This window comes from Carassius gibelio, chromosome A21 (genome assembly GCF_023724105.1).
Source record: "Carassius gibelio isolate Cgi1373 ecotype wild population from Czech Republic chromosome A21, carGib1.2-hapl.c, whole genome shotgun sequence".
Lineage (NCBI taxonomy): Eukaryota > Metazoa > Chordata > Actinopteri > Cypriniformes > Cyprinidae > Carassius > Carassius gibelio.
This window is the reverse complement of record NC_068391.1, coordinates 14,265,300-14,284,276: the sequence shown is the minus strand read 5'-3', so window position 1 is coordinate 14,284,276 and position 18,977 is coordinate 14,265,300. Positions and strand designations below refer to the sequence as shown.

The 18,977-nt window shown below is 36.1% G+C and overlaps 1 protein-coding gene across 7 annotated transcripts in view; it reads left to right on the top strand.

The window, feature by feature from the left end:
- LOC127941558 (neurexin-2-like) overlaps positions 1-18,977 on the top strand; it is a 357,596-nt gene that overhangs the window by 163,779 nt on the left and 174,840 nt on the right. For all 7 annotated transcript variants that reach the window (XM_052536723.1, XM_052536721.1, XM_052536726.1 and 4 more), the window contains 2 exons: positions 281-454; positions 1,776-1,898. In XM_052536723.1, coding sequence (XP_052392683.1) covers positions 281-454; positions 1,776-1,898 — 297 coding nt within the window. The remainder of the gene's footprint in view (positions 1-280; positions 455-1,775; positions 1,899-18,977) is intronic.

Below are 18,977 nucleotides of genomic sequence, written 5' to 3'. Positions count from 1 at the left end.
ATTGGAATTAGCCGTCATCAGCAGGGAATTAGCCGAAAAGAGAACCACATATATTCAGCTCATGTTAGAGTACCACAGGATCACACTTCTGAAGCTCCAATCAACATGAAGAACATCATTTAAATGTAACACTATCATCATTGATTTCTGCCTTATTTTAAAGACCGATATTCAACCCCAGATGGAGAATCAGCTGAATTTGACGAAGAAATCGGCTGAATGAACCTGATTATGATATGTGTTGATAACGGTGTATGTTTTCTGTGTGTGTGTTTTTTAGGAGAGCTGTACATTGGAGGTATTGGGAAGAGCATGTACAACAGTCTGCCCAAGCTCATAGCATCACGGGATGGCTATCAGGGCTGCCTGGCCTCAATTGACCTGAACGGCAGGCTTCCTGACCTGGTGGCAGATGCTTTGCACCGTGTGGGGCAAGTGGAGCGAGGATGTGAAGGTTAGTGTGTACTGCTGCTCTGAGCCTTTCAAGGGACATCATAACAATGTACACAAGTCAAAATACACCACTTCCATGTGCCAAGAAACATGCGCACATCATGCCACTCGTGTCAATTTTGTACTTTCCCATTAGTCTAGTTTCATATTGTAATAAAACTATTACATATAACATTATACATTATATATACTTATTTGATTTTAATTTTTTTTTACATTGTATTATTATTATATATTCTTTGTTTTAAATTAAGTTAAACTTTTTATTTATTTGATCAAAGGAAACCATCTTGGAAAGCTGGAAGAACCTCATGAAATAATCTGATTGCTCTTTGGTTGGGGCTAAATCATAAGCCTTAGAAGAAAATAGAAAAAATAGATATTTTTAAAAGAGAGGGTTCTTGTACAAATTATTAGACACCTTTATTATTGTTTTAGTTAATAAAAAAATAATAATAATAAAATAAAAACAGGTTCTGTAAAAAAAAAAGTCTACTGTTATTATTATTTATCTTTTATCTATCTATTAAGTTATCTTTATTATTATTATTATTAATTATAATGTCCAAATGTGAAAAACCTTGGACTTTTTTATAATGCATAATGTATAATATGTATAATATTTGTTTATTTATTATGTACAGTATATATATATATATATATATACATTTTAGGACATCATCAGACCTCAGTCATTAAATGAAAAGGCGTCATGCCTCAGACTGAAAAGCTTCAGGTCTCAGGAAAAACAACGTCAGGTGTCAGGTCTCAGGTCTCATACAATTAACATTAGGCATCAGACGAAACGGACTCGGACAAAAAGTCATCAGATGAAACTGACTCGGACAAAAAGTCATCAGACGAAACGGACTCGGACAAAAAGGCATCAGACGAAACGGACTCGGACAAAAAGGCGTCAGACGAAACTGACTCGGACAAAAAGGCATCAGACGAAACGGACTCGGACAAAAAGGCATCAGACGAAACTGACTCGGACAAAAAGTCATCAGACGAAACGGACTCGGACAAAAAGGCATCAGACGAAACGGACTCGGACAAAAAGCCGTCAGACGAAACTGACTCGGACAAAAAGGCATCAGACGAAACGGACTCGGACAAAAAGGCATCAGACGAAATGGACTCGGACAAAAAGTCAATAGACGAAACGGACTCGGACAAAAAGTCAATAGACGAAACGGACTCGGACAAAAAGTCATTTAAAATGTACACCGTACCATTGTGAGGTTCTGAGCTTAGACACTTGTGTCAGTATGGACATGATGATAGTATATGTGATTTATGGTGATTATAATTGGTTTCAGCCGGCCCTGGCACAACCTGCACCGAGGACTCCTGCTCCAATCAGGGCGTGTGTCTGCAGCAGTGGGAGGGGTTTACCTGCGACTGCACCATGACGACATACGGAGGTCCCCTCTGCAGTGACCGTGAGTAGCGCTTTGCTCTTTAGTAGGGATTAAACCGCTTTATTAAAGAGGTTTGTTTGGCCACATTAATAAGCTGTTCAAGGCTTCTCCTTTGATAATCTCTTGAGCTGTGTGTTTGAAGTACTAAACGATGGTGCGCTGCAATGCAGTCTTTTTAATGTGCAGATAAGGCAGAACACTCTAATTACTGAGGATCGCAAGATAATGTTCATGAAGAGCTAGTAATGGTTCAAGTGACCCCTGAACCGAAGGCAGAAAGATATGCAATTTGGGTTGCATTTAAAATGTTTAATTACCCACAGGCTTGGAGGTGGAACCGTGGGATTTAATGTCTGCGATGATGTAGAATAAAAAAAATCCTACTGTGCTTTGCTTGCAAACAGAAACTGGCCCTGTGCACAAAGCAGATTGTGTTTGCTTTAACATCTCCATATTTTTGACAATAATGCTCTGGAGACTGGCCTAATGAGCTAAATGAAGATAAATAGGGTTAGCTGCTCTAAACGTTAAAAAAAGAGCAGATAACAGTGTTGGATTGTTTTAAACATCATCTTCATTAAACACCTAGGGAGATTTAAATAAGCTGTTTAATATAGTTCAATTCATTTGCAACGTTTCTATAATGTAGTTTTAGAACTGATACATGGAACAATGGAAATACACACATCATGTCTGCTTTTGATAAGATTATGCATTTGCACTTATCAGTTCTGGAAAATATGGAGTGTATTATTTGTGTTATACACATTGATTCAACTTAAAATTAGTAACATTAATTCTGTCTCATATTTCCCTTGGGTGGAACGACCATATATTGGGAACAGGGTTCAAAATTAACATTCACCAAACGCCATTTGCATCTAAATAAAATTGTAACTTCATTAGGAACTGCAACATGGTTTATATTATATTATATTATATTAGATTAGATTAGATTAGATTAGATTAACTAATAATGGTCATATAAACAGATAATTTTCTTAATTGACCCACTGTTGGCTGGTGCAGAAAGTTAATGTTGGACCCTGATTGGAAATGAAGCTAATAATGTACAGGTTTAATTTCTCTAGTTTCATGTTTTATATCACCTTTAGTCTTGTCAGCCAATGACTGAGAATCCACTGTATGAAGAATCGATGTGAATAAGGCATCAATTATTTACGTTGCTTATTTATCAGTACCAGAAGTGACCAGTGTACAAGCAGCATATGTAAACATTCGCCAAATGTATTATGCATGAAATATGAAGCTGTGGAGTTTGTTGATGCAGCAGATCTGTGAGTACAAAACAACTTCTGCACCGCTAACTCGATTAACACTTCAGACAATTGTGTCACAGCACCCTATACCTGCAACACCATCTCCTTTATAAAGGTGAAAATGACTTGAAATGATCTTGTATATACATAATGTACATTTTGAAGAGCACTGTACATTCTCATGCTCAGGTAGAGGAATAAAAAAAATGATTATTAGCTGCTAGTTTCATAGAAACATGAAGGCTGTTCTACATTCACACACTAGTTGAAAGAGATTAATAAGCATGATTAATCTTATTATAAAAAATACAAAATAAACTACAGACAGCTGTTAGAAACTAAAGAGGAGGCCAGTATTTGACAGTAAAGGGATTTCTGAGCACTTTAGTGTGGGATAAGGTGATTTTAATGTGATTTAGTCTGACTGCTAGTACTCCATACACCTACATAGACATAAATCAATAAACACAATTATTCTTTCTTGAAAGGTGGTTTAAACTGAGAAAATACAAGGCATGTCCTGATTTAAACATAATTCATGCTTTTTATTCCTCGTCATTAGATCGGCTTTCCATAGAAAGGGAGTTTTCATGCAAGCGTTTGTGCTTTTTGGTACATTAACAGATGATTAGATTTAACTACACCTCTTTTATACCTATAAAGCAGCAGTGGCACACCTGTTCATCCTCGTCCACATGAAAGACTATGGAACAGGCTGCAGGTGTGAAGAGAAAAACAATCCTGCAAAAGTCTTTTTCACACGAGCAACACAAAATCCATTGGGCGGCTACAGAGCTGGAGCAGCTTCACTAAAGCATGACTCATTCCCTTCCTCAAATAGTGGGACAAAGGCAGTCAGTCAGCTTTTTACCTTGTCACCTACAACACACACACAGAGAGAACTTGCCCATGCATTTTTTTTCCAGACAGCAGACATATGGAGAGAATAATTTTGGTTGACCTCTGTAATTAGCGTCGATTATTTAGGAATATCATTAGCACAAATTACACCTTCTGCTTGTGTGACATCTCGCACATTTTCAGCGACTTCCAGACGCCTTTATTCGCACGCTTGCTTTTAGTAACAGGAAATGTGAGAGCCGCAGACAGTCATCCGATCCCTCCCAGACTTCTTCCGCATACGCGTCGAATGTCATGCAAATCCCGTCGGAATATCCCGGGTTGTATTGCATGTGTCTCGTGTTGTAGAACAGCGTATTCAAGTGGATGTATCTATGTTTCATACTTTGATTTCCTGTGAACAGACACATCCATCACCTGAGGTCTAATTAGATGGCTTGTAATGTTGTTACCCGTCCTGAGCCCTGTCCAAGGACACAGCAGGCCGGTCCCTGTGAATCTTAAGAGATTGCTCTTTCCTACTTCCCTTGTTCATTCAGGATTCACTTCATCCCTCTGTACCTTACATCAGAGCCTCCAGCAGTGACCATTAAATTAAATAGATGCTGCACTTTCATGTCTGATGTTTTGCCTTGCAGCTTTGGACTCTACTCTCACCTTTCTCTGCAAGCATCAGCTCAGCCAAACTTACATTTTACATAGTCGTGCCCCGCACATAAAATGGGCTACATTTCCTTACAGGAGTAATCTTTATTTATTTTATTTTTTTTGGAGGTGGTGGGGGGAGCAAAACATTAAATAAAGCTCTTTCGTTTTAGAGATGCACTTTGTTTTTTTTCTACTTGAAAAATGTGTACACATAAAGGAAATAAGTGACTTGTTGAAAAGTATTTGTTTGTGTGTGTGTGTGTGTGTGTGTGTGTGTGTGTGTGTTGTAAAATTATAAATGTATTTATTGTCCCTTTTCATCAATTGAATGTGTCCTTGATAAATAAAAATAGTTATTTCTTTAACAACAACAAAAAATGCTGACCTCTGATCTGATCTGACTTTTGAACAGTGTACAATACACTTTAGTGTGTCCAGTATATATGTATTTAGTATAGACATTTACATTTGAGAATCAAAATCTAATCAAAACTTGAAAGTAAACAAAGCTGCATCATTTGGATTTTGTTATAGAATAAAATTTTAGTGAGAATGTAATTTATGGCATGGAATAAATAAAGTAAATAGATTCTTAAAACATTTGGTGAATAATATAAAAAAATATTCAAATATATTATTTTTAAACAATCATACTTTTAAGTGAAAAATGCACGTTCAGCAGTTATTTTATGCCTTTTAAGATATTTTAGAAATCCGTTTTTTTTTTCCGGAAATGTTTCACACACACACGCACACACACACACACACACACACACACACACACACACACACACACAATTAGACTTGAAAAACTTGTGTTTGTAAAATAAAAGAAAATACAAATATATATTCAAAATATTCAGTTAATATTAATACAATTATTAAAATAGAGACTACAAAAAATAAAAATTCAGCTTTTTGTCAGAATAAGTCAGCAGTTATTTTATGCTTTTTTAAAATATCTTAGATCAGTAAGTTACAACAGTTTTGTCATTTTATCTGTAAGATATATGTTAGATTACTGGTGATTGATTACACTGATACTCTCTTTTTATTTATTGTATTTATTTATTGGTATTTTAAGTGGCTGTGTTCTCTCTTGTGTTACGTTGAAGGAGAACAATTTAAAGTGCTTGGTGTCATCTTACAGATGAATCCTTCATACTGAATTTTCTGAAAGCTAGTAGGTTACCAGGGTCAGTTGATCCATGCAAACCTCAGATTCCTGCTCGAAGGTTCTGTGTATGGAGTGGAGGTTTTTACCATTTGAACATGCTTTGGTAGGGAACAGTATATGGAATTGACATGTATGGGTCACCAAAAGAGACCTGACCAGGGGAAAAAAATCCAATAAATATGTCTGCAATGTTTCAAGCAAATGATTGACAGGCGCCAATATGGTTTCATGAATGATGAACATCTTTCTGACCTGTGCTTTACGAGTTCGTGCTGTGTAAGTACTTTTGTCGTGTAAGGATTGTGAGCTGCTTGCGCCTGTAGAGTGTGTTGAGCTGCAAGACTCGAGCTGATGTGAATGAATGATGTCTTTAACCAGAGCACTGATCGAAGGTGTCTTGAGTTCTGCATTGACATCTAGAAACAAAGCCGTCTCGCTAGGTATTGAGTGAGTGGAATAAATTTGGATTGTTTTCCAAGAAGGAAAATGGACTGTAAGTCATGTGTTTGACCGTTACTTTTCTCATTCTACATGATCTCATTCTCTCAGTGCGGCCCATGCTTCCACTAGTGTCCAGACTTTAACAGCCACTTGCCTGCAGTCCTGGCAGCCAGTCCCTCAGCGTGACATGGTGGCAGGCCCTTAGGTGCTGGCTGCCAGTCCGACTCCCGATCGCTTTATTAGAGAGCAATCAAAGCGTGAATGTCTTCTAATTGTATAGCAGGTCCTGCCAGGCCTTAAAACAGACACACCATATAAAAATATATTTAGAGGAGATTGAAAGGTCACCCCCCCCCTGTCCAGAAGTGGGAAGGGATGGAGTAATTGGAGGGGAGAAGGACGTGCTCTGTGGTGAAATGTCAACACGAAAGAATCCGAGGTGGAATCGTAATCATCGGCCTCCATCTAAACGCACTTCCACATCGTTTAGACAACCACAGACTGAGACGTCACCCTGTTCTGGCTGCTGCTTTTGGAGGATGTCAGACAGTCAGTGACACGGGAGAGTAAATGCTGACAGAATTAGGACGAATTTAAGGTGGGTTTCCAACAGCTCGTCGCAACTCATTCTCCTGCTTTTGGTTCGCTGGCATTGATTGAGACGTACACACTGAAGGAAGTATGGAATTGAAACCGCATCACAGTAGGATGTTTGCACACATACTCAAACGTAGGGCATTTACACAATACCATTTTCAACTAAACAAAAAACTTTTTATGCATTTTGGCCGTTCATTTACAGAAGAACAGCATTTTGGGGGCCAGTTAAATCAAACTTGAAAGAGGTTGCATTTACAGTCTAAGTTTTTGACCACGATTATTAAGAGGTATTATGTAAACTACAAAAATGGGAATTTGGAAAACACTGGCATCATGCACATGCATAGTACGTGTATATATATATATATATATATATATATATATATATATCAGTACTACTCATATTATACATTGTCAGTGTTTGTTGTGTGTTGTTTGTAATGTGAATTTGATCACATCATCCTTCATAATGTCCGTTCCCATGTTAAGTACAGTGTCACACTGTCACCAAATCTACTGTAGTTCTACTTTCATACCACCACAAAGACAACTGGCCCGGATCGGCACCAAATTCTTTAGTCACTAACCACCCACAATCATGTTTAAGCAGGTGTTAAATGCGCTGAAATTCTGAAATGATTATTCTTTCCATGCATCCTTTCTGTGTGACTTAGGATCATAGGATCACTCTGCAGTTGGTGTTGTGCTTTTATGCCTGTGCAAAAACCGTCTATTTTATTGCCTATAAAATTGTTTTACTAGACATATTGTTTGATTTCTATTGATCTTGGCAGCAGTAACTCATCGAATGATGGAGAAAGGTGTTATAACTCACCAAATATTCACCCAAGCTGTGTAGACAAGTGCATTTTTTTACATTTTGAAGATTCAAGAGTCTGGATCAGAGTGGTGGAGTGATGCTGTTTAGGCCCAGTAAAGTTCACCAGATTGCAGCTACCTTATTTGCATAATTCCTTTAGTGAAAGGGTTGGAGACGGCATCAAAAATCTGTGAGTTTATTTTTATATGCATTATTATTTTACTCTGTAAATATTAGAAATCTACTGTAGAAAAGTCTTGCGCTCCTGTGTGTGTAACACTGCTATGAAGTTATTTCTGAAAAAAAAAAAATTGCAGGAATGCTTCAGGTGATATTTTATATTTTCAAAGTGGCATGCGCAGCCACAAAAAAAGTTCGTTTTTGTTTAGGTTTGTGTGAAATGGAAGAAAGATCAGTCTGACATGCCACACATTAAAAACAGAAGCTTTTTTCTGTACCACACACACGCAAAAAATAAGAGCTAGCAAACAAGACCAATCATTATCCTGTTTGCAAAAGCAAAAAGCAGACTGAGCGGCAACCGAACGAATGATTTTTATATACAGAGTACTAAAGTCCAACTGCTTTCATTTATTTATTTCTTCACAGTTTGTGCCAGAAGGCGAGTAATTACACAGAGTGTCTGAAAACATCCGAAGGCCCGTATTGAGCTGCCTTTTAGAACGCCTGATTTTCTGAAGGAGGTTTGGCTTGTGTACAACATTAGTTATGCGGCAGAGAGTTCAGAGGTAGTAATGGAGCACTTTAGTAGGCTGAAAAATTTATTATGTTTCTAATGCAAATATAACATGGTGAATCAGTGTCTGTAATGTTCCGATTTATATATATATATATATATATATATATATATATATATATTGCTTAAAATAGGATTTTTATCCAATCAAAGTTTTTGATTCATAATTCTAGTTACCAGTTCCAATATCACAAAACATAGCCTATGTAAAAACAAACTTACTGAAGACAAGTAAGCAGTCATGAATTACAATACAACAAAGAAATTGACAAACTAACACTTAAAGCACTGAATAATAAATATTATATTGTACAAAATAGACTACAAATAGACTGAATAGTCTTCAATGTATAAATTCAATATACACTATTTTACAAAAGCAATCCGGTCAAGGGAAGTGAGTGATTTTCTTTCTAGTGTTTAATTTACATTATTGACACAAATGGCAACAGCAGCTTTGTTAGGCTGCTTCGGAGGAATAGTTCACCCAAACTTAAAGTTATATTGCTGTTGTTCTAAACCTGTATGAGTTTCCTTCTATTGTTGAATGCAAACGTATATATATTTGGTACAATACTGGAAACCAAAAAGTTTCTGTGCGCCCCATGAATTTCATAGTATGAACACCACTGGAGTATACTGGGACCATACATTTTTCGGTGGTTACGAATATTCTTCAAAATATCTTCTTTAATGTTGAGAACAAAGAAATTCATACAGTTTCAGAACAAATTGAAACTGAGTACATGTTGACAGTATTTACATTTTTGGGTGAACTATATCCCTTTAAAACCTCATCATATAATGCCAGGATCTCATAATAGACATCTAGTAACGCTTTATTTTTAACTATTAATGTTCATTTAAGACATGAATGGCTGTGTTGACGGGGAGACAGACATTTTGACACATAACGATGTGTATTCGGACGTTTAAAAACAAGGTAAGAAAAATAGGCTAATTCGTTTAATCAACCGCTGTATGAGTAAGTGTACACTGCGCATATCAGAAACCATCTTAACGTATGCATTTGCCAAAATGAATTAGGCTATGCCCCACTGCTTAATGTGCCTAACAGTTAAATACGTTTTTAAAAATGATTTTCTCAACCCATAAGCGAATATACCAGGCTACTATATTCTAACTCCCACCCCATCATCAGCTTTAGTAAAATAAACTAGCTGTTTACATTTTTTTCCTCACACAATTTTTTTTTAAATGTTTTTAGAATAGTTGACATTTTTACTTATCGATTTTTACTTGTTCTTTGCATGACTGTTTCTAGATTACACCAGTATGAAGTGAAAAGAGGGGAATGCAGACATTAGGCGCTGCGATCACCTGATAGATAGGCTATGTGCACAGTTCATTCGAAAGTAAAATATATAATAACTGCATTTGATTGGTAAACCAAACTCAAATGTGACGTTTTAATCTCTAATGGTAATACATAGAATTTACAGAAAAACGCTAGCGATGTTCGTCAATCTACTCCACAGTCAATCACTGGCCTCCTCAATGCTCAGGCCCTGGGACTTCAGCTCCGCCTAGCCCAATAGTTAATGTGGCCCTGATTGTAATAAATGTTTCTTGAGCTGCAAATCAGCATATTAGAATGATTGTGTGTATGTGTGTGTGTGTGTGTGTGTATAAATTCCTTGTATTGAACGGGAGTATTTGACATAAGCACTCCTGCCTCGCCAATTATCAGATTTGGCATCTGCATTTGCCATGGCCTTTAATGACCTTTGGGCGACCTGTCATGAGCATGAGTAGCCTGATGTAGGAAGATGATTTCTCCCTCATTAAATCACACAGACTGAAATGTTCCGGAGGCACAACCCAGCATTTGGGACTTTAGAATATTACATGTTCAAATATGGTCATTTGCTGTTCAAAATGCGATGCTATACAGTTGCTAAGGATTTCAGAGTCTATTCTAGTACATTGTACATAGTACATACATTCTATTACATACGTCTTGCAGCCTTATCACCCTGTAGCCCAGGACTGGTTGCTTGCTGAAGCTTAGCAGGGTTGAGCCTGGTCAGTACCAGGATGGGAGACCTCTTGGAAAACAAGGTTGCTGCTGGAAGAGGTGCTAGTGAGGCCAGAAGTGGGTGCTCACCCTGTGATCTGTGTAGGTCCTTAATATAGTGATGGGGACACTATACTATCAACAAGCACTGTCCTTCGGATGAGACATTAAACCACAGACTCTCTGCGGTCATTAAATTCCAATCTAGTTTTTGGAAAAGAGTACAGTAGATGTGTGACCTCGGCATCCTGGCCAAATTTGTCCATTGGCTTCTGACCGTCATGACCTTCTAAAAATCCCCATATCTACTGATTGGATTCATCACTGTCTCCTCTCCCCAAATAAACTGGTGTGTTGGGGGCGTTCTGGCACACTATGGCTGTCGTCTCATCATGCAGGTGAATGCTGCACACTGATGGTGGATGAGGAGATCCCCCCTCACAATCTAAAGCACTTTGAGTGCCTAAAAAAGCACTGTTTAAATATATTGAATTATTATCATTGCTATGTCGGTCTAGCTGGTTTCTTATTGGTCCAAGTCAACTGACCTAGATCCCAATTCTCTATGGGGCTTTTCATACTGCATTTAACCCTGGGTTATGTCTTTTTCAACACTGGGCCAAGGCCGCTTTTAAACTTTGATGCAGTTTTTCACACTTGTAATAAAAAAAAAAAAGAGTTTGCACCACTTCTAACCCTGGGTTATAAAACTCAACTCTAGAGCAACAGTGTTTACCACATTAAATATTCATATGCTTTGTACAGAGACTTTCATGTGCGGTTTTTGGTGTCAGCAGCCTGAGAGAGAAATGAAAACTGGTTAGGTCTCTTCTCTTTAGGGGAATTTTTGCATGTTTCATCATCCACCAGGTGAAAATCGCAAGTCCGATTGCATAGAAAACAAACAAACATCTGCCTACACAATCTGAATCCAAAATCCCAAATCTTTTATCGCTAGCCATTCAAAATGTATAGTTTATTCTGACAGAATGAGATATTTGTGATTTATATGTCAAATTCAAAAGAATGTATGACATTACACTAGTGCTTTATCAGCAATAGTTCCTTTTATTTTTTAGAGAAATGGTTCAAATTCTGTTGTAATTTACTCACCTTCCACCTTTATGATTTTATTTGCATAAGAACATATTTTGAAGAATGATGATGATCAAACAGTTGACGGCAGCCACTGACTTCCATACTATCAGAAAAAATCTAATGGAGGTCAATGGCTACCATTAATTGTTTTGTTATCAGTATTCTTTAAAATATCTTTTGTGCTCAACAGAAGTACCAAACTCATACCAGTTTGGAACAACTTGAGAGTGAGTAAATGATGTCAGAATTTTCGATTTTGGGTGAAGCATTACATGGACTATTTGTATGTCTCCATCAGTTGAGCGACTGCGGTTGAGCTGAGTGGCAATGTTAATGGATATCCTTCTCCAGGTATTATAAACTTTTACGTCTGTTCAATGCTGGAAAAGCCACATAAAGCAGCCAGAAAAGTGCACAGCCGAATATGCAACATTGAATATTCCATCACTGTGCAATGAGCGGGCATCAGTCATAAAAACTATGTTTGCGTGGGTGTTTGGAGGGTGTGGCCACAAACCCCCCCAACCCCCACCCACATGGTCTTCTGCCCTTTTTTTCTTGTTTTTACTCTTTCTCTCTGTCAGTAGCTCTCTTATTCAGCCCATAGCTATGTTTATTCAGTGCTGCAACACCAGATAAATCAACTTCCAAAGGCAAAACACACTGCATCAGCTTGTGCTGTTTTTTTTTTTTTTTTAATAGATTGAGCCTCCCTGCTGCTCAGTTTGGAGGTGTTAGAGCACCATACGTGGTTCATTCGTAGAATTACATGCACAATTTCTCATGAATTCAGAGTGAGGACTTTTCATTCGCCTTCATGATTGAAATTTGTTAGCGGTAACAGTCTCTTTCCAAGGGAGTGAATTAATTAGCTTTTCCCCCCACTCCCTCGCTCTCTTTATTCTGATATGCACACTAAACTAGTACGTCAAATTTTTTTATATTCTGTCCCTTGGCTTAGAGTGTTTATTTTCTCATTAGCAAATCACCAGCTGTTTTTAATATTATTATTTATTGGCTCAATCAAGAGAAGACAAATGAATAAAAAGATTTTGTAGGTCAATGCAAATTTGACTATTTTTGCTAATGTGGTTGTAGTTTTCAAACTAAAAATTAAACTAGAAAATGTTCTAATCAGTTGTGCTTCTAGGTCACAACAAGGACTGTAATTTTTTTCATAAAGTATCTTTTTTTATATTAAATGTAAATAAACAGCTAATCTATTTTCAGTGTTATTTTCATAGTTTATTTAATTTGTTAATTTAGAACAATCCTATGCAAATTAACATGTTTACTTAAAGATTTAGTTACCTTGACAATATACTGCCTTTGAAAAATGGTAATATGTTAACCTGTTTCTTTTTACCCCCTTGTACAGTCATGCAATTACATTAAATCGTATGTAAATTGACCAGGATTTCTGCATAAATTGGTCATTAATTTTGATCTGACCTTCTACTAATTTATGACAATAGACACTCTCTGCTTATATAACATTCAAGCAATTATGTATTTTTATGTATTAAGTAAACATGCTGTGCATTGTAAACATCCACAGTGCTGGATGGAGTAAAAATATGTGAATTTGTGACGGCTAGTATCAGGTGCTTTTTTTTTTTCTTCTTTCTTTTTTTTTTTCTCAGCTCAAGGGTTTGTTGTAACTGCTTGCTGACCTCAACCCAATTGAGATGCCGTGGCATGACCTCAAGAGAGCGATTCACACCAGACACCCTAAAAATACTGCTGAACTGGAGCTGTTTTTGTAAAGAGGAACAGCACATAGTTTTTTTGTGACTGTTGTGGAGATCTCTTCCTTAATTACTTGAATATTTGGACATTGTTGTTTGCTAAAATTTGTCAAGTTATTAAATCCTCCTGTATTTTGTTTTAATGGCGATCAAATAACCAATTTATGCAAACAAACAGCTCCTTTTTTTTTCTTGCTTATGAAGGAAAGCAAGCATATACTATCATATATTACAGTTCAAAAGTATGGGGTTAGTTTTTTTTTTTTTTATTATTATTATTAATAAGGAACTTGTACTCAACAAGGATGCATTTATTTATTACAATTAATTCCGTACAAAGTCAATAAAAAAAATATTGTGAAATATTATTACAATTTTAAATTAACTGTTTTCTATTTTAATCCATTTTAAAATAGTTAAGTCATAATCATAAATGTTGAAAACTTAAAAGCTTAAAAGCTTTTTGTGGAAACAGGCCTCTTTGATAAATAGAAAGATCAAAAGAAACAACATTTGTATGCAATAAAAATCTTTAGTAACATTATATATGTCTTAGCTGTCACTTTCTTAACAATTTAGTGCATCTTTTCTGAGTGAATGTACCGACACTGTGTTACAAAGTTTTTGCCTTTTTTGGCTTCTTGACTGCTGTTTTTTTTCACGTCACCTATACCCTTGACATTCACCAGTCAGCCTCCAATGTCATCTGGTGAGCGTCTGTTCTCGAATGTGCTGCTCTGCTGGCTTCGCATCATTTCCTCCTACAAAACATGATAATGAGGCACACGCGTGCCCACTCTTGCATACACCAAACGACCCACTCCCTGTGCGAGTCACATTGACTACATTGCTGCTGATGGCACCAAGTCAGACCTTTGGAAATGTGATAAAGCCTCCAAAACGTCACGTCAGCACAGCAGCAGTGGATGCGTAGCATCTGATGTTTGCCGAAGGGCTTTTATTGTGAGCACATTTGCAGCCCAAGAGCAATATGTTCATTCTGATTTTGTGGAATGCTCACCCCTGCCCATTTTTTTTTGAAAAATATGTTACAGTGAAATACCAACAAATGTTCAATGACATGGCTTTCATTTTTAGCTCGTGTTTTTTTTTTTTTTTTTTTTTTTTGTCAAAATTGTCCACCTTTTGCCTATTATTTCAAACGGTGCCTCTATCTAACCTAGAAACCCACAGGCAAATTCAAGCCCCCTAATTCAGTTCTCTCTCTTCCCCCCATGCATGCATTTTCCTGCAAGCTGTGAGAGAGAGAAAAAAGAGACAACTCGCATGTGCTTCTCACCTAGAAAAATTCATTTGCTGTAAAGCAGATGCTTTATTGGTGTGAAACAACTGCAGATTGTGTGCAGACACGCCAAAGAGCTATAAAACTCTTTTTTTTTTTTTTTTTTTTTTTGGACTTTCGTTCATTTCTTATCTCCCCCCTCTGAAGAAGAGGCGAGCATAAACATGCCATTTGTTCCCTTTCTATTAAATGTCACTATCATTAATAGCTATTGAAGGCTTCACACTCCACCCCCCTTTTTCTGGTCCCTCCGCATGCTCGTGTAAAGGGTAAAGTGTTCACTAAATATTGAGATAAATATACTTCCCGTGTGGCCTTTATTGAAATCATCGCCAATAAACTTCTCCTGCCAATAAACTTGTTTGTGCCATCAGATAGATTACGGTTTTCCCCCTGAACAAAATAAGACGTTCTCTCTTAAAGGGACAGATCATTAAAAAATGTATATTCTGTCTTGTTACTTTCGATTCTGCACCCCCTCTTGTCATTTGAATTGTGTTTGACCATGTATTATATATATATATATATATATATATATATATATATATATATATATATATATATATATATATATATATATATATATATATATATGTATGTATGTATGTATGTATGTATGTATGTATGTATAATATATATATATATATATATATATATATATATATATATATATATATATATATATATATATATATATATATATTATGTGTGTGTGTGTGTGTGTGTGTGTAAATAATCTGTATTTATGTACTAGCATATCAATTAAAAAATTTTATTCAGCAATAATGCATTAAATTGATCAAGAACAGTACATATATTTAAAAATCCAGAACATCTTGATTTCAAATATTGTTTTTCTTTTTCTGTTAATCAAAGAATCCAAATGCATCATAAAATATGTCTTTATTTTCTTGCCCTCATGTTGTTTAAATCCTGTTTGACTTTTGTGGGACAAACTGTTCATGCTGCTCATTTCTATAAAGTGAAAATGAATGGAGATCAAGGTATCAAAAGGACAAAAGTATCCTAAGAGCGCAACCAAAAATAAAAATTGGAGAAGAAGAAAAAAAAAGTCAGCCACATCTCATTTCAATCCTGTTTTGCTTTCTTTATTCCGTGAAACACAAAATAAGATTTTGATATTGTTGTCTTTGCAATGTCTGATCATGTTGTTTTGACTTTTATTGTATGGACAAAAACAGTGAAAATGTTCTTCAATATATCTGGCCTAATAAATAATCAAAGAATTTTCAGTTCCTGAAAGGGTTATCTATAGGATCCATAACTTTATTCTGATATTTGATTTCTCATGGAGTTTCTGAGATATCTTAAAAGATGCTTGCATATTTGTATGTTCTCGTAAACAACACAATTCAGTGCAAATAATTACATTTGCCTTTGGAAGCAATTTAACCTCTCATGTCTCCCGTCTTTGTGAAAGCTCTAAATAAATGGTGTTTTCCCTTAGTGACATTGCATCTCTTTGACTGTCAGAATGTTGTAACATGGCTGATCTCTGAGCTGCCTTCAGGAGCTGCTGCTATTCCGTGTTTGCATTATGAAGGAACAGTGTAAAATTGTGAAAATTGAGTCGTGATGAGCCCCAAAAAAAAAACTTTAGCTGTGAATTAATTTTAGTGTCTTTTTGCAGACAGAGGAAACCGAAAGGGCAATATCATTATTTTGACTGCAGGACTTACAATGTTTATGTAATGTTTTTGCGTAGTATATTATTGCCATCATTTGTTTGATGTAGCATAATTTGTTGTATTCATCCCTGTATTGCAGGGTTCATAAGCAGGCATATGACATCAGCGTACTCGAAGAGGTTGTAAACAAAGACCAAACACTGCATGAACAGGCAGTTAAAAGTTGCATCAGCTCTGCTATGCCATCGGCAGTTCCATCCAGACACATCTCGGTTATGTGCCATTTGCTCAGAGAGCTACAGGAAGAATTTAATTGATGTTTGTGTTTTCCAAATAAGATGTGACTTGCTGTAATGTGGGTGCGCTTTATTTCCCTTCATTTTATGCCTGCTTTGTGTCTATTTATCTGTTGTTCTATAAATATGAATATAGATAATTTATGAAGAAAGGGCTATCGAAGGCTATGGCCATCACCCTTTTTCCACATTACAGATCACATGCTCAAATGAGCCAGTTGCGTATATTAAATTAATTTCGATCCATCTGTTCCACAGCAGAAGAGAGCTCCCCCTCGTTTTAGCTCCTCTCTCTTTTTCTTTTTTCCTATGCTTGTTTTTTTGTTTGTTTAAGAATGTTTAAATGTAGTGTTTGTCATGTCGTATTCATTCATTTTAGTCTAACATGACAAATAATTAGTCTATAAAAATTTAATTTCAGTTGATGACAATGGATGTCATATTGACAAATTTTTATATATATATATATATATATATATATATATATATATATATATTAGGGCCGGGACTCGATTAAAAAAATTAATCTTATTAATTAGAGGCTTTGTAATTAATTAATCGAAATTAATCGCATTTTAATCTCAGATAAATATTTGACCTGAGAACAGTGAGAAGTAATTTTTTTTCACATGGATTTATAGTATACCATTGAATAATGACATTAGCTTAAGCAACAAAATATTGTTTATTTTTGTTCAACCAAGTCTAGCAGACCAGTGCAATTTTTGCCATGAAGTGTAGCAATTTCATATTTAGAAACAATTTAGAAATAGTACATTTCAGAAATTCAGAAAGCTTATAGGTGCTGGAACCTTCTGTAAAGTGTTTTTTTTATACACAATAATAATACACAATACTGTCAGTTACATTCAGAACATTGGAAACACTGACTATTAGAAAACATCTCTCTGTTGCTTAAGAGGCCATAACATACTAAGTCCAACTCTCAATAACCTTGGCCAAAACAATAAAGAGTTCAACATAAGCTGTTGCACCAACAAAATAATACATAGTTCAACATAAAGTGTAAAGTCCACGATAGCTGCTATATGTTTTGCGTTGAGGTGATACTTGAGACTTGATGTGCTGCGGTGATATGCGAACGCTAGTTGGTGCTTCAGTATCGGTCCGCCGAAACTCATCAAGCGAGAAACGTTCCGCGGTGCAAAAATAAGTTATTAAAAATGCGGGAATTTTTTTTTCTGTAATTAATTAATCTTAGTTAACGCGTTATTTTTTGTGTAATTAATTAATCTCAATTAACCCGTTAAAGTCCCGGCCCTAATATATATATATATATATATATATATAGATAGATAGATAGATAGATAGATAGATAGATATATATAGATATAGATATATATATATATATATATAGATATATATATAGATAGATATATATATATTCGGGGGCGTCGCACCCATGGGGGATCAGTGAGAGGGTTCAACACCTGCACGTTTTCTGCAGTTTTTCCGCAGTTTTGCACAAACGCCTTACTACAGTCGCTCCTCCGTTCCTCTGGCCGCTCTGTGTCTGTGCTCGCTGCGGCTGCCTCCTCTCCCCTCCCTTTCAAACATGACACCGGCTTTGAGTGTGACCGGCTGATAATTGGCTGTTCTGCCTTAAGTTCCGCCTCTCTTGGGGTGTTATGGCGGGAACTTATGGTTATGGTTATTTACATCTCCCTTTTCCAGGTACTTTGAGTGTTTATGCTTTCGAGGTTTTTAAATAAGCTTGATATGTGTTTGGGAAGATCTGTTTTCGTTTTGTTGACATGTCGAGTGTTTTCGGGATTATATATTGCTTTTTAGACTAATGCTAATTGCTATTTTTGGGATATTGTTCAGCAGCTAGCTAAATTCGGTTATGTAACGTTATGTGGCATGCAATGTATAACATAACTGTGATGAAGAGGGCAGGGAATTGACGAGGAGGGGGGACAAACTGCCATTGTTAAGCAGTGTATTCATGGGTTCATTGCCAGTGCAACTGATTTTGATATTTTGAGCATTGTTTGTTGATTAGCTGAATACTTTTGTGGATCCTTACCTGTTTTGTTTGATTGAAACGTTACCTGTTGAGGAGAAAAAAAAGTGAGAAATGATGACATTGTTTGCATACCTGTTGAAGAACTATGAAAGAAAAGTGTATATTATTTTAATGTTTGAAAACAGTAAATTGTTGCATTATTTATACCATCAGAGAAAAAGCTTTGTGTGGGCGTTTTTTTTTCTCCCCTTTTATTTTAATTTTTTAATGTAGGGTTATTTTTTTCCCCCAGCCAAACGCTGCAAGCCGGAAATCCGGCACAGTGCCGGAGAACTTTAAGCCCTGCATTTTGTACCCCCCTGTCACTGTATTCATCGTTTTTATTGTTTATAAA